This window comes from Suricata suricatta, chromosome 6 (assembly GCF_006229205.1).
Source record: "Suricata suricatta isolate VVHF042 chromosome 6, meerkat_22Aug2017_6uvM2_HiC, whole genome shotgun sequence".
Lineage (NCBI taxonomy): Eukaryota > Metazoa > Chordata > Mammalia > Carnivora > Herpestidae > Suricata > Suricata suricatta.
The window spans coordinates 139,567,393-139,591,243 of record NC_043705.1 but is presented as its reverse complement, the minus strand read 5'-3'; the positions used below and the strand labels follow the sequence as shown (position 1 = coordinate 139,591,243).

Sequence of the window (23,851 nt, the reverse complement as noted above, 5' to 3'; positions counted from 1 at the left end):
TTTCTCTTTGGATTATAATTTCTATACAACACAATGTTGCAAATCACCTAGAATCTAGGGGATAATGGATGCATTCCACTAAAATAGTTCTCCTTTAGAGATAAAAGGTTGTATGGTCTCATACTAAGAATCATCTGGCCACCAAGATGATATTAAAGAATCATCTCTTTTTCTTTCAGTTTCCATATGTTTGCCCCAAATGGTCTTATGAGTCTAGAGGCTGTATCAATGTCACTTTGACATTTATCTGCATGGTTGGTGTTAATAGTGCTGTGTGTTCCCCATAAGAAACTGGGGGCCTGGGGAGCTTAATCACTACCTGCTGGAGAGAAGACATGCTCTTCTGCTTTGTGTGGCTCAGTTTCTCTGTCAACTCAAGTACATGGCAATGGGGTTATGCCTCAATGCTTTCTCTGCTATTCCTTAGACATTTTGGGCATGCCAAACAATCTTGAAGGGTTAGATTCCAGAAATGTGTTTGTCGGGAGGAACTGAGAGAAGGGAGGACCAGGCGTCTGGATCCAGTAGCAAAGCCTTACTGGTTAGGATGAGGGACAATTCTAGACAGAGCATGATTATGAACTCTTGGACCAGTCTCCCTTGGTGTCCTACACAGACCATACAAAATGTGGAGGCTGTAAATAAAATAAATGGTCTCTACTTTATTTATTTTTATCCATATGAAAAAATCAGGAATACCCAGTTAAGAGTGGTACAGAGGCATTCTCACTGCTTTTGATATTTTTAGGCCTTGAAAGATCTACCACATGCGCCATAAAAGTGATGGGTGATGCATGGAGATGATGGTAGTCATTAGAAGGGGCAGAGTTTGGTGACATATAGTGATAGACAGGGTCAGGTGTACCTGGCAAGGCTGAGACAGGAGGTAGCAGCTGGAAGCATGGTGGCTAGCTTGTGGGAGCCATCGTTGTCTACATGGGCATGAGGCACCTTCTCTGTGCAGTCAAGAGGAGCAAGAGAGGAAAGTAATGGCACCTTCCAGGCCAGGACTGATAAGTGTGCTTCTGAACAGAGACATCTTCTAGGGGACCCCTGGAAATAACTAGCTGTATATGTGGTACAGATGGGAGTAACTCTGGAGTATCTTTATGAGCAGAAAGAAGAAATAGCCAGCAAAACATGAATTCACATATATTCTTTACTGAAAGAACTTTGATGAAATTTCAGAGTCTTTGTTGCTAGAGTTCTTTTTCCTGTGATCTGATTTCAGTATCTCTTAGAATAGGGTGGGAGTTGATCCAACCTTTGAATAGGGCACCCAGTTTTCACCCCACCTCCCCAGCACCAACTGGCTGCTCCCCGGGAGTCCCCAGACAGATCTATGTATGAGACAATCTTAGGAAAGCCTTCTGCTCAAATGTACAAGCCACTACTTTACCATTTACCAACGTGACATTATTTGTATCTTCAAGATGTGAATGAAAAACAAAAGGGTGATGTTTATGAGGGAAACATTTTATTCTTGGTATGCTTATCATCTGCGAGGGTAGGAGGACTCTAGTAAAACATCAGGATCAAGTGTCTTCGCATTATACATAAGAGAACAGGGAGCAGCTGGGAAGATAATCCTCTTCTTCCCTTGTTGACCAAAAAACAGAGAAACTGGCTATAGGTGGTGGCAACAGAAAGGTCAGTGGGGAAAGTGGAATTAAAGAAGGGAGTGTCAGGAAGAGTCCAGTGAGGTCTGGGGGGTGTCACTGCGATTCGCATGTAGTGCAGTCAGGAGTGTCCATTCCTCACCTCTATTTTCCAGTCTCCAGTTTCTGTCCTTCTTCCTCAGATCCCTTTCATTCAGTCCACACACTAGGGTCTCTGAAAGCTTATGCACCTGCTCAGGAAATGACTCTGCCATTGTCTCCCTGCTCCCTCTCATCTGCCTCTGTCTTCCTTGGGCCCCTGGTGCATATAGCACATTCTATCACTCATGCTTTGTAGCAAGGATGGTCTCCATTCTAACCCTAGAATCCACAGGGACTGTGCGGGGAACACGGGCTTCTAAGCATAGAATGCGGTGAGATGAATTCCCAGCCTTCAGACTGGATCCTTAGCCTTCCCTCATGATTACAAAGGGACTGAATATTATAGTATTATTCACCCACTGTTACAGTTCACATATAGTTTGGGTTAATGAGGCTTTTGTGAGCTGTCCTGGGGAGCCTGGTCTTCTTTTATGCCACTGGTTTCAGGGGAAATACTTTGGCAATTCCAAGATTGTTTCTTTCAAGCAATCTTTGGAAACTGAAGACCACCTGTATGGCTACAAAGGAAATGCAGAAATCTTTCCATACATAAAGTTAAATACAAATAACAAAAGACCTAATGCCTACTCAGTGTTTTACTTTTTATTCAAGAGGCAAATTAATTAAAAAGGATTGTAAATGCGGGAGAGCAATTTGAATTTTGAAGGGCTCTTAACAAAATAGACGTGTGTGTTTTTTTTTTCTTTCACTTGTATTAGGGGTTTGGTTAAAAAGTGCACTGGAGCTACCAAAAATGAATAGTCATCTTATAATGATCACCTACAGTTTTTCTTGAAACATTAAAAAAAAAAAACATTTGTAATGAAAAGTACACCTAATAGGGAAGACACACAACAAAATATCTATGGGATGGCTGTGGTATAAAGACACATTTCTTCCAATAAGAATCTGATTTTGGAAGATTAAAAATTTGCATATATACTATGCATATATTCAAGTCAACTGAGGCTACAGTTCAAGTCAGGGGGGCTCTAGTCCTCCACAGTATCTGGCTCCGCCATGTTAAACATTTCCAAGATGGTGCACGCAAGTGTGAGAGAGCGGCTCATCAACCCACTTGCAAGTGCCACCAGTATGAGGTCCGAAACTTTGGATTCAGAATGAAATGGAAAAATAGCCTTGGTGAAGTTGGAGAAGTAGTCAAAGGCTCAACAACGGGCAAGCGCGAAATCATTTACTTGGAGTGGATTAATGGAACAGAGGTTGCTGAAATAAAGGAAAGCAGAGAACTGCAATGGAATCTGGAGAGGGGGAAGGAGTGGGCCTTACAATCCCTATGCGCACAGGCATGGCATGGAGGGTTCTCCTGTTGTTTGTATCAGCATCCCAACACAATGTTCTCTCTTGTCTGTGTGCCGGAGACTGTGCCATCAAAAGGATGGCAGGTCAACAAGATGTCTCCTCCTTGGTTCAACCACTAAGAGATTGCTCAGTCGGAAACAAGGCCAATGGTGGCAAATCGGCAGCCCTAAGGAGCCCAGTGTCAGCAGGAGGACAGGGGTCAAGGTTCTTCTGTGACCTTTTAGGAGTGAAGAAAAGGAAGCTATCATAAAGGTCAGCTGAGGTTGATGGTGGATATAAAGCTGGTCTATGCCCCTGAAGGAGGAATGGGTTCTTTAGATACAGATCTTCTTTTCTAAGATATGATGCAAGAGATCCCATCAGACATGTGCCAAGAGAAAAAGCAGTGGTGAGAGGCCTCGGGTGAGAGCCTGGTCCCCTACCTGGGATACATACAGGAATGGACTGACATTCAGATGGGTCATTGCTTTCTTTTGTTAATTACTGGAAAGGATAGAAAGCATTGCACTGGGTGAGCAGATACAAAGATAACCAGTTAAAATAGAAGGAGAGCATGGCCCAAAGAAGAAACAAAGTTAAAATAACCTACAGCAAAATTTAGCAAACCCAGCAAGGAACTTTCAGATGAGGAAGAGAGACGTGCTGCATCAGTGTTCCTGAGTCGTGACCCAGCTTGGGAGACTGCTCTCTGACTCATCACTGTCTTGAAAAGAGAACCTTCTGTACCTGGTGGTTTTAATTAGGACTCTCACTGCGAGCTGGTTACATTTCAACACATCAGTCTGATTCCTTAACTTTCATTCACTTTTGGTTATGAAAATCGTTTTGTTCCAGTTTCAAAGAGGGAAGCCTACCCAACCTCCAACTTCAGCCTTGGCTCCCTCCCCCTCCTCCACTATCCCACCGTCCCTGAAGGGGCTTCTGGGGGGAGGGGCAGAGCAAGCTTCCCACCTTCCTCCTGCCATCTTGTTCTTCCTCTTTTCTTTGTGGGGAAGTGTAGGGGGTGGGAAGAGAGGTTTCTTCACATAAAGGGAGACCATAAGGCTGTCTTTTATTTTTAAGTTTTATTTATTTATTTTGAGAGAGAGAGAACGAGAATCCCAAGAAGGCTCCGCACTGCCAGCATGGGGCCTGATGCAGGGCTCATTCACGAACTGAACCATAAAATCATGACCTGAGCCTAAGTTGGATATTTAACAGACTGAGCCATCCAGGCACCCAACGCTGAATGTTGGTCTCTGGCTGGGTGGCCCACAGCCATAGAACGCATCAGGCAGGTGGCTCTATCCCATCTCTGCATCTTCTGATGCCCATGCCTTCCTTCACCCTGTGCTGTCTCTTCTCTCCTGCCATCATTGGTCTTCCTGAAGGGGACCTAAAACTTGAGGAAACACAGTCCTTGCTCCTTAGATCTGACCGAACCTCTTTGCTCTCTCTCCCCTGTGCCCTGGTGGCACCAGATAAGTCACCAGCCCGAAAGCCGAGCTTACAGCCAGTCTGGAAATGAGATGTGAGTCTTCTGTTTTCACCGTCACCTACAAACTATGGGCTGTTTCTGTCCTATGTCCAGTCTTTTCCCAACATGCTTTTTTTCTCTTTCCCAGGTCTCTTGTTAAGCTTCTTGATGGAAGAGGCCATCAAACCAGTTTTGTCTCTACTGCTGGAGTTCCCTGTTAAGAACTGGGTTGTCTTTGAACTAGATTCTGGTAAATATTAACTAACTTCCTAATGGGAAGCTACACCTGCTGATGTGTCTATTCGGTGACCTCTGGGGCCAGGCGAAGGCATTTATCAGGAGAGTCACACAGAACTGTCACACTGATGTCTGATTCCTCGACACCGGGGTGGAGAGAGATTTGCCAGAGAAACCCTCAGTCTCCTCAGCACTTGGAGAAAGTCACCAAGGCCAGGACAAGCCTCTGGATGGATGATGGATACTGTGACAGGCATGGATTTAGGAGTGAGAAGAGCCAAAAGGGGTAGAGATGGAGCCAGTAGGGAAGACAAACAGAAGCACAAGACATGGAAGATAGAAAGGTATGTGGCAGGATGTGACAGAGTGTCACCACCCCCAGACATCCTTCCCATTTCCTCAGGTCCTATTTAGTTTTTGGTACGGAAGCCACAGCACTGCCACTATTCAGTATCTCTGGATGCCTTTGTCTCTGCTTCTCTCCACATGTTCCAAAAGACCGTGCTTCCGACGTAGCTCTCCCAGCATGGGGAGCATGGCCGCCAGGTGGATGCAAACCTCTGCGCAATCACATCTGCCCTCTGGAGCTGTAATTCTGTCCCAGCCTTTAGCAGAACTGCCACCTCCCTTCTCTGCCACTGAGGATGAGTCATGGGCGTTTCCCCTGGAGGCGCTTGTCCAATGACTCGTGCTCCCCTTCTTCTATCACTTCTCATGTGTGCAAGACCAAGCCTTCGTGAAAATGAAAAACATATATATTGGGCTGTCTTCATTCATTCAGTCCCAGCTTCCAGCTGCAGTGATGCTTGGCATGGATCATATACCCCCTCTCCTGTGTTCACAAGAGCTGAAATCCCTGGGAAGCCTGAACTTCTCTAGGGAGCCAACTCTTCGCCAAGACCCAGGGCCAAACTTCATCTTCTGACCAGTGTGTCCAGCTCTTATCACATTCTGTACTCTCTCCTTCCGCCATGATGGTATTTAAATGCAACGAGATCATGGATCACTTTGGAAACAGGTCTTACAGCTCCATGTGTTAGAGTCACTGCCTCTCCCTTTTTCTTTACGCAGACCCGTCACCTGTCACCCAGCTGTTTCCTGCAGGCCGTATGCATAGGACATTACTGTTTCCCAGTCGCCCACTCCTTGTGCTCCCCCTTCTGCCTCCTGGCTCCTGGCTACTTCTCATACTGTTGTCCTGGAGGCCATGATCCAGCCCCTCCGTCCCTCCCACTCACTGAGATTCTCTCATATCTAAGTCTTTGTCCTTTACACCAGAGTCATTCCAAATGCTTCTGTGTCCTCTCAGATGCTACCCAGATTTCCTTCCGATCCAATAAGCCACTTTGTATCACATTCTCTTAACCACTTTGTGGTCACTACAAGAGGCCACCTGAGGTTCCTGTCCTCCTTTTCTGACTGCGTCTTAGAAGCACAGCCTTGTACACGTGCCAGGGTAATCCCACCCACCTCATTTAGACACTCACCTCCTCCTGATCTTTCGTATCACCAGCTACCCTCTCCTACGACTATTTAATGGATTCCAAAAAATCTCCTTTTTCAACCACTCTGCCAAAAAGCAGGACCCAGATTTCTCCTCATTGGCTTACCAGACCTATGTTACTCAGCCCTGGACACTTACCTCTCTGATCTCATCTTCTACCCCTCTCTCTAGGTTCCAACCACACTCCTGGTTACTCTTCATTATAAGTTGAATTGTGCCTTTCAAAAGATAGGTTAATCCTAACTAATGTGACTTAGCTGGAAATAGGGTAGTTACAGATGTAATCAAGTTAAGATGAGATCACTGGGGTGGACCCTAATCTAATACGAATGCTCTCCTTATAAGAGACAGAGAGAAAGAGACAGATTCACATTAGAAGAGAAGGCCACTGAAATGTCAGAGGCATAGACTATAGGGATGTAGCTAGAAGCCAAGGCATTCCAAGGATTGAGGGCCACCACCAGAAGCTGGAAGAGGCAAGGATTCTTCATTCTACCCAGAGTCTCAGAGGGAGTCCGGCCCTGCTGACACCTTGTTCTTGGACTGCTATTGTTTTAAGTCACCCTACTTGTGGTACTTTGTTACAGCAGCCACAAGAAACTACACAAACCAGCACACTCCTGTTTTGGGCTTGTTTGCTTTGTTCATGAAACACTCCTGTTCAGAGAACTGACTCTATGGTTTTCTCTCTCTCTCACTTTCTTTCTCGCTCTCTCACTCAGCCTTTGGGCACTGCTCCAACACTGCTTCTCAGAGATGACCTTCCCAATCACTTTCCATAAGATTGCAGTGATCCCTACCTTAATGTGCCCTCACCCCCTACCCTCCTTCCCATGCTGTTTCCTTCATGACATCATCTCACATATGATAGATTTCTGTCTTTGTTTACTCTTGCCTCCCCATGGCTCACCTGAGTCTAGTGTGTTCACTGCTGTGACATCAGGACCAAGAACAGAGCCTGGAACTTTGCAGCTGATGGGGGAGTATCTGTCGGATGCATACACTCCTGAGTTCCACCTTCAGATAATATCAGTGTATTAAGCACTTGGACCTGTTTGTGCATTCTTTTATGTTGGCACATGAAAACAGTTCTTTGATTCTAATTTCCTAAAGGCCCTGTGGTTGAATCTACTCGTTTCAAGAGTGGCTCGGCATAGAGCCACACACAACATGTGCTCTCCATTTCTTTAGTTGACAACAGTAGATTTCAAAATGTGAATGGTAAAAATAAAAGTAAAGCAGAATATATCAACCATTCTGTCTCTAACACGATGAGACTGGTTTTACATTGAAGGGTTTGGAAGAGACTTCCTTAGTTTATATTTTCAACACATACTAACAATGACCCACATTCCTTAAGCACTCATGCTGGCTGGTGGTTTATGCACTTTCTTGCAGCAGTGGGGTGGATTCTCCATGCCATTTGATAGTCTGGGAGTCTGATGCTCAGAGAGGTACAGAAACTTGCCCAAGATCCCACAGCCAGAAAGCAGAAGAGCCAAGGCTCAAGGGCAGGCAGCCTGGCTCCAGAACCCGTGTTTGTAACTCAGTGGTACACGGTCGACTCACATCCTGCAACTTAATAGAGGCTCTTTTTTTAAAAATGCAGAACAGTTTATGATGAAGAAAAGAGAAGAAATGGCTTTGAGGTAATCAACTGAAAAGATGGATTGCACCTTCTCTCGAACTATATGAGGTAGAAAGAACCAGGATAAAATAGAAGTGATGAAGCTCCTTAAATGTAGTAGACAGGAACAAGTCAATTTTTTTAAACATATGGAATATTCTAAATCACTCCGAATAAAATAAAAATTAAGGGGAGGATGGTATGCATATTCAGAGAGCAATTTCTTTCTTTTTTTCTTTTTTTGAAACAAATTTCTATGTTACCATCACTCAAGAAAGATGGTGCCAATTTGGAAAAAATAGATTAGCATAAGTGGTACAAATACATTGACACTATATGGATATGTGCATGTGTGCGTGTGTGTGCACATGCGTGCACGCGCACACACACACACACACACACACACACACAATCCAAAGGACTGATATCCCTAAATCCAAGTGGGTATGGCTTAGGCTATATTTTTCTTACAACTTCTAATTTAAAATTGCTTGTAATCACTGTAGGAAGCAGGCAGCTTTCTGACTCCACAGGCTCGGTTTTGAGCATTTGTTAAACATGCTCACAGGCTAGGGGTTTGGGTTTCCACTGCGCTTACCACAGTGGTATCATATTACCTGGTGTATATACTGTCTGCCCGATAGATTGTGGATTCCTTAAAAACAGGATCTCTATATTATTAATATTCAATTCCCCTACTAACCCCAAAATCGGCTTTGATAAACTTTTTTCCCCCACTAGAGCTAGAACTGAAAACGCTGTTTCTTTAAAAACAACAACCAAAAAATACTTGATTGGAACTAGGGTGCTAAGGCAACTTCCCAGAGGTGTGTTAGGAATAAGGCAAGTAAGGTCAGCACTACTTCCTGGAGCAATCACGCTTAGCACCGAAATGCGTGTTTCCTATGTAAGATCTTCCAATACTTCGGTGCAACTTTGATAGTTAACAACCAAGTCCTCCTAATACAGCTCCGGTTTTGTTTACAAGATATGTTGTTGTTGAGAGGAATGGTCCCATGTTTAGAAGAAGATGCATTTTAAAATTATTTTAAAATTCAAATTTATTAAATTAATTTTAAACTTTCACTAAATTTAATTTCTTAGTTCATTATACATTAAAGTAGCTATTTTTTTTTAATTTTAAGAAGAACCCTTCTCACTTGAGACTGTGAAAATACTTTTTTAAAAAATTTCTAGGAGACATTCTCTTGAATGTTGCCCTATCGCATATACATCATGCTCATTTTTGTGCATTATTTTCCACATGCAAGTATGGCGTGCCTACCTGTGCACCTGTCATATGCGTGCATGGGCAGAAACGGGGGACAAAGGAAGAGGGGCGACATAAAGACACTCAAATCATTAGAACCCATTAGAGGCACCTAGCATTATCCCCAAGTCAACGGATAAGCTTCATACGCATAACTGAGGAGCTCCCAGAAAGACTGAAGTATGAAAAATACTAAAAGATTATCATCACTCAGGTACCTCCTAAAAGACGCCAGTCCTATACACACACGAGCAAGTTTTCATGTCAAACAACTCTGGAGATGATGTAAAGCGCAGTTTACGGTGATGGTCCCAACAATTTAGGAGACAGTGTATGGCAGACAGCGCTCCAACAGTACTGACGCCGTCGGTGCCACAGATGCGTCTGCCCCGAAGCAGGAGGGCAGGGAAGTATCCGAGGTTCACCAGTCTGTGAAAACGAGCTGCACAGACTCAGTGCGTTTGTGGCAACAGCCCAGACCCTCTCCTTACCCTTTTTCCTTCCCGGCTCCCTTGAGTTGTTCCTCAACTGTTTCTGTTCTGCTCTACCCTCCTGTTCTGATGTGCCCTCCCGTCTCATTTGTAACTGAACGCTCTAAGCTGGGTCAGGGCGCCCACTGGACCACAGACTCCACCTCCGTTAGTGCCCACCCCCGATTCCTTCCCCCGGGCTCCACCCCCTCCTGGGAGGCTGCGGCATATCCAGCAAATCCACTGTTCACCAGACCACGAGGAAAAGTTGGAAACGGGGCTTTCATCTGCTGACTTATGGAAGCGAATTCTCAACTTTGTACCTATAAGATCTGGCATCATTTTGAACTTGGCTTCATTACATGAAAACTGTACAAAGCGCTGTAATGAGGAATGAGAAAGGTATGATTTATGACCCTCCCTATAGAGGAGATTTAATTCTTCCTTTTGTTCAATGGTCTATCCATTGTATGAGCAAAGTCAATACCAATAATGAAATGCAGACTGAAGGGCTAAATCAATTCAATAAAATGCAATAGAAAGACTAGGGGACTGAGTACATTGGAAAAGCGAGTGCCTGCAGGATTAGTATTTGAACAACAGGTAATTACAAAACTCAATACTTGTGTATGAGAACATGACAGGCAGCCATCCGTCACGAAGGGAGAGCCATGACTATTGGTTTGAGCCCTGAGTTAGGATGAGGGAGCAGAAGAGAACCGTGCAAATCCCCATCCGAGGTTCCGTGTGTGCATGCATGTGTGGGTACACACGTGTGCTCCCCATGTGAGTGAAGGAGCAAGAATGGGAAACTCAGACGGCTCCCTTTGTGTTTTATTTAGGCATGTGCACTGTCCCTGTCCAACATGGTGTCAGGCTGTGCCCTCAGTCCCACACCACGCCTCCCCTCCTTCTTGTTCCAGCCTCCAGGGACCCCGGCAACATTGTCATGAGGTCCTGGCCGCATCCGGAGCCTTCGGGGGTGCAGTGGAGCACTAACATCTACCAGATGGGCCCCTGCTCTGAGCGCCAGCTGCTGGAAGAGTCTCCAGGCAGTGAGAGGGGACACAGGCAACCTCAAGGGCACCCACGGCAAAATCAGAAAAATTAGCACATGTACACCTGCAGACACATCATGCACCCAATAAAATAACTTGCATTTTAAGTAAAGTAAAATAACTTACAATGAACGTAGAAAAGATAAATAAAGTAACTGGAATGTTCTAAATGTGTGCTCCTGGCCAAAAGAGAATATGACTGGATGAATATGTTACCACTAAGTGGCCACATGCATTGTCACTTAGCCGGACAGGGACTCCAGAGTAAGGTATCAGCATCTCTACTTTAAGGGTTGAGGGGACAATAGGCTTGTTCCAGGAGGCACAGCTGGAGAGCAGGGAAGCACCACTGGGAGAGGGATGCGTCTATTGGACACTGACGAATGTCCCAGTCACCCACTCATGGTGCCACTTCTGAACACAGCGGGCCGTGGGGTGCTTCTGATGAGGCCACACCCACCTCTGGCCAGCCTCCTCGTTTCACTGCCGTTGAGAGGCTTTCCGGCCCATCCCAGGAGCATGTAGACAGAGCCAGTTGGACCAGTGACTTCACACTTCCCCAGGCCAAGCAATCTGACCACATGACCCTTTCTCCTAAAGGTTCAGATTGTTTTTGGATGTTTGGCTACTGACCGCTTTCAAGCCTCCCTCTCCTGCTCTGCCCATGTCTGAGCAAGCTGATATGAAAGGTCAGATGCCCCCTCCTTTGGCATCAGCAGGAAGTTCACATCGTGCCAGCCCCTATCCACGCATGGGGACCTCGCTGGCTCCACCCCACAATCAGTACAAAACCCAAGCCAACCTCCTTCTCCGCTCTCGAGTCACTTTCAGTCCTGTGGAGGAGCTGTGCTTACCATCCTCAAAAGCCACACTTGTGAGTCATTCAACTTGCTACACCTTCTAGGTATATGGCACAGCATCATCAGTCTTGACTTCAGAACCACATCCCTGCATTTGTGGGGGTATTATGACACCCCTTAACCCCCCTCCCCATCCAACCTCTTGTGAACCATGGACTGAAATGCTTTCATGGCCTTTAAAGAAGGCCTCAAAGTTATGACCTTGAAAAAAGACGATGGTCCATAATCCCCTAATCAGAAATCTGTCCTTCGTTCTGAGTGACTATTTTGTTTTCTATTAAAGACATAGAAGGATTGAGATAATTTCCATTTGGGACAGAAGCCGAATAACTTTGGTTTGCTTGCAGATCTTTTTATGTAATTTTAATAGTATTTTTTGGCATTTTTAAATTTATCTTAGATGAACAATATTTTTCCTTACATGCACTATTGACAGCAGGACTGGATACCTCTTTGCTGTGGGTGCTGCCTGGTGCGCGTGCATGTTGGTGTTCTCCCGCACCCGGACCCTATCCAGGACATGCTGACAGCACCGCCACAGCCCCCTCCAACTGTGACAACCACAAATGTCTCCAGGTGTTGTCAACTCTCTCTTGGGAGGCAAAATCACACCTGGCTGAGAACCACTGGCCTTTATGTAATCCACAGAGATGCGTGACCTTTCTGCGAAGTCCTCTGAGTCCCAGTGGAAGATAGAAAGAAACGATGAAAAGCCACTAGGCTACATCCATCCTAATGCAACCAAGCAACATCTGTAATAAATTGCAATTATATCTCCAAATTTCTCGTTTCCACTCTTAAACTGCTTTCAACTGATCCCCAAAACTGCTCCCATGTTATGGAGATGTCTCGTCATAACTTATCAAATCTTTTTAAAAATTTTGATTATTCAGGGTGCCTAGGTGGCTCAGTTGGCTAAGCTTCCAACTTCAGCTCAGGTCATGATCTCCCAGTTCCTGGGTTCGGGCCCAGTATCAGGCTCTGTGCTGACAGCTCAGAGCCTGGAACCTGTTTCAGATTCTGTGTCTACTTCTCCTTCTACCCCTACCCCATTTGTGCTCTGTCTCTCTCTGTCTCAAAATAAATAAAAAAACAAAAAATTTTTTTTTAATTTGATTATTCAGCAGCTTATATGCTTGTCCCTTGTCTAAAAAAATCAGAGTGGCACACATCAACCACTGTCATTTTCCAGAAATATCATGCAGCACAATGTCTATATAACATAGTCCAAGAGCACAAAGCATGTTAACAATTGTTTAATAGATCCAGACAATATGCTCTTTCACAGACCATATACATCTGTATTATATTTACTAGTAATTCTGTAAATGGCTCAAAATTCCTGATTATAACACAAAGCTTCTCTATTGCCTAGAATTCTCATCCTGTGAGTTTTCCAGAATGGGCAGATGATACCATAGGCTGACTGCAGCAATCTTGTAAGTTGAAGAGACAGCATAAGTGCTTTTTATTTCTTGAAGATTTAGAGGCCGAGGTGACTCCAGGGAAGGTTTTGGGAGGAGGGAGGCAAAGCACATGAGAAGTCCAGCATTTGGTCATCCTGCCTATGTTAATACTACAGGTATCTTTGGTCATCTACTCCTCGGTATTCAACTATCAAAAAACAGGACAGTATGCATACACACCAATTAATCGGAAAGTGCCATCACGATCTTAAATATGGATCTGAATTCTGGAAACATAACTTTGGTTTTCCTTTCCTTTCCACTTTGAACACTACTCTGTACACCTCAGTGACGACACACTTGTCACCAGTCACTTAAGAATCCAAGTGGCGCTTACCTCGGCTTTAATTTTATTGTCTCCGAAACACAGGTGCTGTAAGTAGGCTGCAGCATTAGACTGGACCGAAGGAAACTGGTGTTGCAACATCTGGATCACTTCCGGTAGCTCCGGGTCTCTCCATCCGAATTCTCTGAACAAGAGGAAGGCAGGGGAACGTGAGACAGAAATCCTACCACCGCGTTCCCACACGTTTAACCCATTGACGACATGTACTTGAGTTTACATGAGACTATTTCACAAACGGCTGTTCTCATTTTCTTACACGAATATTCACTTAAAGGAATGTGAAAAGACTTCTTTAGGCTGACGGCTTGGAAGTGCACATGTGTATACACACAGGGATAGAAGTTGAACACATATACCATATACACAAAATCTTAAATGTATCAACTGAAGTTACATGTTTATGAAGATTATGAGAAAAATGACTTAAAAGTGTCACATGATTTTTTTAATATATACATTCTTCATTTGGTCTAAATGGAGAATTTATTAGGTCACATTGGTTTTTCAATGTATTGTTTCAGCAGCCTGATTCAGGGACAGCATTTAGCTAAATTATCAGACAAGAGAAAAAAAAAAATCACTGGATACGTCCAATCCAAAATTCAAAATGCTGTGATAGAACCTGATGCAATCTTTATTATTTGATAACTGTTATTACTGTTAGTGTTATCATAAGCTCTTCTTTAAATGATTCTCCAGAAATAAAAGCAGAGCAAGAAGAAGACTTCATAGAAGGAAGTTAAAGTGTTAGGTTTATTCATACAATGTTAACATATATTTTTTCACTGTGCATTTTCCTCCTGTGTTCTCCTTTTCACATCTGAGCTATTCCAAGAAGATGGTTGTTTATTTAGTTTTAAGAAATATTTCGAGCCATTTAAGTCCATCCTAAAACACAAGACTGACTGTACCATTATGCAAATGAATATTGTTTCATGAAGGCAAACGGCTCAACTAGCTAGGACACGGCGCTAGCAGGGCCAACTCTATGGACTCTGTTCCAGTTGCAGGGGACCCATTTTTAACAGAGAAATAAAAAAGCAACCTTGAGACCACAGATAAAAACTTGACCCCATGTGCCACAGAAGGGTACCATTTATCCAAAAGATAGGGTGACAGAGAAATGAGATAGCTTGGCAATAACCACTCCACTCCCGGAGAAACAACTCAAGGGCATCCATCCTGTTGATGCCGGGTCAGTGTTGTCATCTGGGGAGAGGAGTCACAAAAAAAGGGGGCAGAGAAGGAACAGACAAAGGTTAAAAGTATCCTCTTAGATGCTAACCTGTTCTCTTTATCTTTCCTTTATTACAAGCCATAGAGGCTGTCAAGCAAAGCCTGAAATGTGTTAGCACTCTTCATGGCTTTGAAGACAATCATCAATGGGATTCCTTTTGAATTAGCTTAGTTTTTATTGGAAGGATCAAGCATTTGATTGAATGTGTATTCAGTAGTTAATAAATTGACATAACATTTTAGGCAGTCACACATATTTTCAAAAGGACATACAATACAGTAATACATCAGCTATAAACCATCCATAAGTGATTGCTGTTAGCAGACAAACTACTGACTTTTTTTGGCCTTTGTGATCAAAGTAGAAATTATGGATTAAAAGCACAGGAAGCTTGTTTTCCTTATTAAGTTTAATGTCTTTCTCTTGCCTGATTCTAAACCACTTCTCCAACATCGAGATAGCACAGCCCCTCTGCTTAGAATAGCAGCCAAGTAAAATCCTATTCTTTGTGCCAATGAAATAAACATCTACAGGATACGCTGTATGTCAAGATTAACAGTGTCCTATGGACACCGGATGGCTAAGGTGAATTCGGGCGAGTCTGTGCTTATTGGAAAGTGATTAGTAAAGCATTCATCCGAGCCTATTTTATTAACCAGATGGTAATTCTTCTCTGCGGCATATACAGCTTATATGGCCTATATCGAGTGTCTTCTGAACGAGATCCCTAGGGGAACAGGCTTAGGGACTGTCTGCACATGTGCAGACACATGGGCTCGTTTGCGTGGATGCACGAATGTACATGTGTACACATACGCACACACAGCCCAAACTCAGAACAGATGCACTTTCTAAAGAAACATGAGCCCAGGAGGGACTTAAGCTCTTTAGCCTTGGTAAAAAAAAAAAAAAGAAGAAGAAGAAGAAGAAGAAGAAGAAGAAGAAGAAGACGACGAAGAAAGAAAAAGAAAAGGCTATTCCACTTCCCCCTGAAAATGCTGAGATCCCAGACATCCCCTCTACCCTACTCTCTTCCCAGACATATTCCTCACCTTTTACCCCGTTGACCAAGCCAGTCACCTAGACAGACAGACAGACACACACACACACACTCCATACTGCCAAGCTGCGCAGTCTTTACTATACATCAATAATCTGTGGCTGAAACCTTCCAGTGGCTTCCACTGGAAACAGCCACCTCCCCCACAGAGGACTCTTCTCTGTTCCTGCACCACCTTCCCTGAACTGCTTCCTTCCTACTGAAAACAGGACTTTGGTTCCCATCTCAAGATCCTGGTCTTTTTGGGGAGGCTCTTCCCTTGGATCTCTGCATGGTGCTCTCCTGTCTTGAGTAGGTCTTAGTTTGTATGTCTTGGGGGGCATCTCCTGGAAGCTTTCAGACAAACAAGCCTGATCCCTCAAGTCATCTCACCTACTGCCATAATTTGTCCACCACACTTATAACTGGCTGAAATTCTCCTCCATTGTTTCTGTTACTATGATTTGCCGTTCCGCCCTTTCTCTGCTGTAAGCTTCACGGGGACAAGGGATTTTCCCACAGCACGAAAATTTCCCTCAGCTGCCATGCTCCGATCCTCTCCTGATGCAATGACAACATGTGAAAGTGGGGTCCCTGGGTGGGGGGGGGGGCTCAGGGACAGAATGAAAGGGGGCAAGGGGGATCAGAAAGCCAGGTAAGACTTAAGACAATGGTAAATTAGCATTTAAAATGACTCAATGTCTCCTAGCCTAAACTAGGAATCATCCTGGAGTGGACTGTGTGTCCTGGCAGTTTGCTTCTGGTTTATCCTAACTGGCATTCCCCAGCCCTAGCCACGGCAGCAGGTGCAGTCTAAGAGGATGCTGGTGTTTTCAAAAGCTCTCCTCAATTTCACAAGAGCGACGCCCAAGGTGTGCCCCAGGACAGTTTTGTTTCACTTCAATGAGATCATTCAGAGTTTGTGTTGTCCATGGAGATAGACTCCAGAGAAAGACCTGGAGGCCCAGAGGAAATAAAATGTCCATCTCACTTGGGCCAAAATTTGGTATATGATACGGTTTCTTCACATAAGGTCTTAATCCTTAAGAATAAGGAGTGGCTCACAAGACAAAGACATTCTGGAAACAACATATACCAACAAAGGATCAGCACAGGGAGAGGTATGGGGCCATGGAAGAGTTGGCAGATTTGGAAAAGGTACATTCTGGGCCTGGCTAGGGAATGGCTAAGAAACAGGCTGTGTGGAGGAAGGGGTAGGGGGTGGGGGGTGGGGCGGGATGGTGGAGACAGGGCTAGAAAGGCAGTTTGGGATGAGAACACGAAGGGCCTTTCATTCAAATACAAAAATTCTGTTTCTGGTCTGCAGTCAGTATTGTAGAAAAGAAATCTAAGAACATTCAGATTTGTTTAGGCTTCCAGAACAGCCAGAAAAATAACCTTAAGTAACAACGTTGAGTGAACTGACAGTCAGTTGCCATGGCTCCCTGCTCACACGCTTTAACTCTTTCATCCTTAAGTAGCCTTCTGTGGTTTATTCTCATTTACAGAGGAGGAAATTTGACTTACAGATGGTAGGAACTTAAGTGGTGGAGCCAGAATAAAACTCGGCTGTCTGCTTTCAAATAGATAAATTTAACCATATAACTATGTTGCCTACTATAATCACCGCCTTGCAAGGATGTCTAGAAGATGGATCTTTTTTTTTTTTTTTAGACAATGTCTCAAAAATAAATGCTTAGGGGCGCCTGCATGGCTCAGTCAGTTAAGCGTCCAACTTCAGCTTAGGTCATGATCTTGCCGTTTCCAAGTTTGAGCCCCGAGTCGGGCTCTGTGCTGATAGCTCAGAGCCTGGAGCCCAGATTCTGTGTCTCCTTCTCTCTGCCCCTCCCTTGCTTCTGCTCTGTCTCCCTCTCTCTCTCTCTCTCTCTCTCTCAAATAAATAAACATCAAAAAAATAAAAATAAAATAAATACGTTCCAAACGATGTCCACAGAGGACATTTGGCAATGCCTGAAGACACTTTTGGTTGTCACAACTGGAAGATGTTCCTGGCATCCAGTGGGGAGGGGCCAGGAATGTAGGTCAACATCCAATAGTGCACAACGAAGAATTCTCTGTCCCCAAACTGTCCTTAGAGCCAGGGCGGAGAGACTCTGGTCTACACATGAACTGTGTCTGATCACTTGTGTCGAGCAAGGGTGTTGTAAGTCTTTTAGTCCTGGATTATTTTAGTAGCATGGATACAGGATCTGGTATGAGACTAATTGAGAAAGCGTTCCAAACTTGAATGTCTGGCTTTCTAACTTCAAGTCCCTCACTGTTGGCTGGGTTTGGTTTCCATGGATCCAATACAGCAAATAACACCACCTATTGCATGGGTATCTTTTTAAATGACACAGGAAATGATAAAGTGTGAAAGTGGCTGGTAAGGTAATAAGAGCTATAGACATAGACTACTATTGTTAGCCTAAGATTGCTCTAAAGGACCTATGTATATATTTAAAATATGTATACAATGCCATTTAATTAAAAAAATAACCTTTTACTGACGGGCTTATCGATGCCAGACATGATACTTAAAGAAAGAAGTGCAAAGAGATGCTGCTTTAGCCTATAGTAAAAATTGTGCATGAAAAGGTGCCACTTTGAAATGATCTGCTTGCCCCTTACCCCCTCCAGAGGCAGAGTGCCACGGTGGGTAAAAGTTCTCTGGATGCAGTCAGAGTTGGTTCAAACCCTGCTCAACCACGAACTCGTTCTGCAGCCTTGGGCTCCTTCTGCCTGTGTCTGGTTTGCTGTTGAGCCCCAGCGGCCAGCACCCTCTTTGTTTTGAGCAAATGTTCACTGAGTCCATCTTTCATAATGCGATAATAATTTCTACCCCGGAGTATTGGCAGGATGATCAGAAATAATATATATGAACCCTCAGAGGAGTGTCTGGCATGCAGTGTGGACCTTGAGGCCTGCCAGGTATCATCTATAACTAGACAACGGAGTGAAGACTAAGAAATAAGCAGCATCTACGATTTTCTACCGGAGCCAACTCAGAACTCTCATTTGTTACTGGGCTTCACTGTAGAAATGTTAATGGAACTGGAGAATATGCAAATGTAACCTTTTCTCCATTAAAACTTGTCACAGAGACCAACAATATTGTGACAAAATTCTCACTCTTATATGGACTATCTGAGTTGTTAAAATTACAAGCGCTCAGCTCAGAGCTTAACGGCAAACAGTTTGAAATCCGTTACTACGTGATGCTGGCGCAGAAACCCAAGAGCTGATGTGCCGTCACGAGATTCTTCACGTTAACTTCTGTGTTGAAAACGCCCCCAGGGCCAGAGTCTTCGGGAAATCAAAATGTGATTGTCAGCAAAGCTTCATGTCAGAGAAACATTGCTTCCTTTGATTCTTTACGTTGGAGGAACATTGCCCACTTTGCAGCCTCAGTAATTTCTGTTGCATGGACAGTACTTAAAGGAATGAAAATCTCCACTATTTTTTTAATAGTTTATTTTCAAAATGGTTTCCATGTAACACCCAGTGCTTCTCCCCACAAGTGCCCCGCACCATGACCATCATCCCCTTCCCTCTCTCCCCCTCCCCCTTCAGTCCATGGTTCCTTTTCAGTATTCAATAGTCTCTCATGATTTGTGTCCCTCACTCTCCCCAGCTCTCTTTCTCCCTTCCTCTCGCTATGGTCCTCTGTTAGTTTTCTCCTGTTAAACCTATGAGTGAAAACATATTAAACTTTTGAACTCTAACTAAAATGTTTTTTAATGTTATTTATTTTTGAGAGACAGAGAAAGAGACAGAGAGAGAGAGAGAGAGAGAGCAAGTAGATGAGGGGCAGAGAGAAAGGGAGACACGGAATCCAAAACAGGCTCCAGGCTCTGAGCTGTCAGCACAGAGCCCGACCTGGGGCTCGAACCCACAAGCAGTGAGACCATGCCATGACCTGAAGTCAGATGCTTAACTGCCTGAGCCACCCAGGCGCCCCCAGCTAAAGATTTTAAAGACCATATTGACACTAACTTTGGCATCTAGAGCCATGAGGTGAGCTGTTTTGTTTTTGATGTGGTCTTGTTACTAATATTGGGGGCGCATAAGAACGTTAGATCAGTGGCTATTTTCATGATGAAACGGAAGTACTTTAACTCTTTTGAGGAACGAGATCTTTTCCGATGAGAAACACATGGAAGCATCCATGTCTTTGTTCTCATTCCTGGATATTTTGTAGCCCAAACCAGAAGCTGCCCTACACGGCTTATCACATTTAAAAAGCAAATCTTTGCTTTCATAGAAACAGCAGCATTGGAATTAGGACTGTCTAGGAAACAGGCTTGACTGTTTTCATTTTTTGAAAGAAATGGCTCTCTCCCAGCTTTATGTTTTGGGAAAGTGTAATTCCCAAAACTGCATCATTAGCATTAATTCACTGAACCGTGATTTCTTGACCTGCCTTCTGACGAGCAGCCACTGTGGCCCTTATAGATGGGTGCGGCTCGTCGGGACGCGATGCAGTCAGGGACCACCCCGCCAGCTCTTCCCTCCCGAGGACGATCTCTTCTATCTCAAATCTGTGTTATTAATCACACCCTCTCTTTTCACAAAATATAGAGGCAACTCGCACAGACAAATCATCTATGATGATATGATAAATGGGAAAATCAAGCGTGAAAAAGAGGGAAGATTCAAGTGTTACGAGCGTAAGGTGACGTACTTGCTTGTTTCAAGTTGGATGCTTTCCTCACAGGTAGCCCTGCCATCAGCAGAGAAATTAGTAGGGGAGACATGGAGTTATTCCTGTTAGTTACATGAAAGCAGAGAGTCCCACCGCTTCCTGCACTGGGAAATCAGGAAGGAAGAATCTGGAACTCTCTTTACATGTCCAAAGATTTGTGGCTGGTCTCTAGTTAGGATATCTCTGGTAGGTTGAATAACGGCCCCAAAGGGATGCCTATAAACGTTACGTTATTTGACAAAACAGGCTTTGCATGGAAGAAGAAGGTGACATACTGCTGAAATAAGATGCTATGTTGTTGTCTTGAAGATGGAGGAAGGGGCCGTGAGCCAAGAGATGTAAAGAACACAGTGCTAGAAGCTGGGATAGACAAGTGCCAAGAGTTTCTCCTAAAACCTCTGGAGACAGCACAGCTCTACTGACATGTGGATAGCCCAGCAAACCTGATTCAGATTTCTGGCCGTCATAACTATAAGAGAATAAGTGTGTGTTGCCGTAAGTCATCAGCTTTGTGTTTATTCGTAACAGCCATAAGAAACAAGTGCACACATGGCCTTTGTGAGCTGACAAGAGACCACTGCACAGGTGAGATTCCAAGGAGAGTGGAGGGAGCTCTTGGGCCTTTCCCAAGAGGCACCACCTCCAACTCACGTCTCTGGGAATGCATCCCTGTGCATGCTGATGGTCAGTCCACTTCCCTCCCGATGTACTCTGACTTACCAACCATCTCTTATCTGTCTGTTTGGAACACCCACCTCTCTAATCCTCAGCCTTCACCCCTCACCATATCCCTGCAGGCCGCCTGGCTGGCTGCTGTGTCAGAGTCAGCCATAAACCATTCACTCCTCCAGCCAGTGTTCACTGAGTGACCACTGTGCATGTAGCCACTGAGGATTCAGTCCCGGACACACAGAAGTTCCTGTCCGTAGGCTTCCTAACGGTGGTTGGTAACTTATTATCAAGAGAGAAAAACACATTATTTGTCAGACAGTGTTAAGTGTGTACTGGATTGAATGGTGTCCCTTCAAAAATTCATGTCTACGTGGGACCTCAGAATGTAACCATATTTAAAACAGGGTCTTTACAGATGCAATTAAGGATCAAGATGAGATCTTCCTGGATGAGGATGGGCCCTAAATCCAATGCCAGTGTCCTCATAAGATGCATAAGAGGACACAGAGAGACACAGGGAGGAGATAGTCATGTTTCAGACAGAGGCAAAGATTGGAGTGATGTGGCTGCAAGCCAGGGGACACCAAGGATTTCCTGCAACCACCAGAAGCAAGGAGAAATGCATGGATGGTTTATCTTTTAGAGCTTCTGGAAAGAACCAACTCTGCTGATGTCTTGATGGGACTTCTCATCTCCTGAACTGTTACAGAATAAATTCCTGTTGTTTTAAGCCACCTCTTTTGTCATATTTTGTTACAGCAGCAACAGGAAACTAATGCAGGTGTAAGGGGAGAATAAAGTAGACATAGGCCATAGGAGTGTGTGTGTGTGTGTGCGTGTGCATGCACACACATGCTATGCAGGGGTTCTTACTATAAACTCAGTGGCTATGGAAGACATCCCTGAGAAGGTGACCTAAAGGTGGTGCATGGTGGAAGGAATGTTCCAGAATGGAAGAAGAGTTACAAGATCTTGAGGAGGAATGTGCTTAATTAGCATGTCAGGCAAGAGGGGAGAAGGCCTTAACATACAAAGGGAACCGTATCAGAGTGGTTACAGACCTATCTACTGAAACTTGGCAGGCCAGAAAGGAATGGCAGGAAATCTTCAATATGATGAACAAGAAAAATATGCAACCAAGAATTCTTTATCTAGCGAGGCTGTCATTCAAAATAGAAGGAGAGATAAAGGTTTTCCCAAATAAACAAAAGTTGAGAGAATACATCACCACCAAACCAGCCCTACAAGAAATCTTAAGAGAGATTCTATGAGGGAAATGTAGCAAGGAATAAAGGTACCAGAGACATCACTACAATCATACACTCTACAGGGAACACAATGAATCTAAACCCACAGTTTTCAATAATAACACTGAATGTCAATGGACTGAATCCTCCAGTCAAACGACACAGGGTAGCAGAATGGAAAAAAGCCAAAACCCATCTATTTGCTGTCTACAGGAGACTCACCGTAGACCTGAAGACACCTTCAGATTCAAAGTAAGGAGATGAAGAAATATCTACCATGTGACTGGACACCAAAAGAAAGCTGGAGTAGCCATACTCATATCAGAAAAACTGGACTTTAAAATAAAGGCAGTAACAAAAGATGAAGAGGGACATTATATAATAATTACAGGTCTTTACACCAAGAAGAGCTAACAATTATAAACATTTATGTGCTGAATTTGTGAGCTCCTACATACATAAAACAATCACAAACAGAAGCACTCTTATTGATAAGAATGTGCTAACTGCAGGGGACTTTAATACCCCACTTACAACAATGGATAGGTTAACCAGACAAAAAAATCACTAAAGAAACAATGGACCTGAATGGCACACTGGAGCAGATGGAATTAATAGATATATTTAGAACTCTGCATCCTGACGTTAGGGAATTCACTTTCTTCTCGAGTGCACATGGCACATTCTCCAAGACTGATCACATACTGGGTCATAAAACAGCCCTCCAGAAATACAAAAGAATTGAGATCATACCAAGCACACTTTCAGATCACAATGCTGTAAAACTCAAAATCAATCACAGGAAGAAGTTTGGAAAACCTCCAAAAATGTGGAGGTTAAAAACTACCCTACTAAAGAAGGATTGGGTGAACCAGGCAATTAGAGAGGAAATTAAAAAAATATATGGAGACAAATGAAAATGAAAATACAATAATTCAAACTCTCTGGGATGCAGCAAAGGCAGTCTTAAGAGAAAAGGTCACTGCAATGCAGGCATACCTCAACAAATTAGACAAAGCACAAACTCAAAACCAATCAGAGCACCTAAGGAAAGTAGAAAGGGAGCAGCAAGAATACTCCATACCCAGCAAAAGAAAAGAAATAGTAAAGATCAGAGCAGAATTAAACAAGATAGAATCCACAAAAACAATGGAACAGATCAATGAAACCAAGAGTTGGTTTTTGGAAAAAATAAACAAAATTGATAAACCTCTAGCTAGGCTCCTCAGAAAGAAAAAAGAGAACATGCAAATAGACAAAATCATGAAGGGAAATGGGTCTATTACAACAGATCCCTCAGAAACACAAGCAATCATCAGAGATTACTATGAAAAATTATATGCCAACAAACTGGACAATCTAGAAGAAATGGACAAATTCCTAAACACACATGCACAACCAAAATTCAAAGGGGGAAGAGATAGAAAATCTGAACAGACCCATAACCAGTGAAGAAATTGAATCAGTTATCAAAAATCTCCCAACGAATAAAACCCCAGGGCCGGTTGGATTCCCAGGGGAATTCTACCAGACATTTAAAGCAGAGTTAACGCTGATCCTTCTTAAGCTATTTC

At 43.8% G+C, this 23,851-nt stretch overlaps 1 protein-coding gene across 2 annotated transcripts in view; it reads right to left on the bottom strand.

Moving 5' to 3' along the window:
• LOC115293284 (catenin delta-2) overlaps positions 1-23,851 on the bottom strand; it is a 356,183-nt gene that overhangs the window by 228,187 nt on the left and 104,145 nt on the right. For both annotated transcript variants that reach the window (XM_029941072.1, XM_029941073.1), the window contains exon 3: positions 13,369-13,501. In XM_029941072.1, the coding sequence (XP_029796932.1) occupies positions 13,369-13,501 (133 nt within the window). The remainder of the gene's footprint in view (positions 1-13,368; positions 13,502-23,851) is intronic.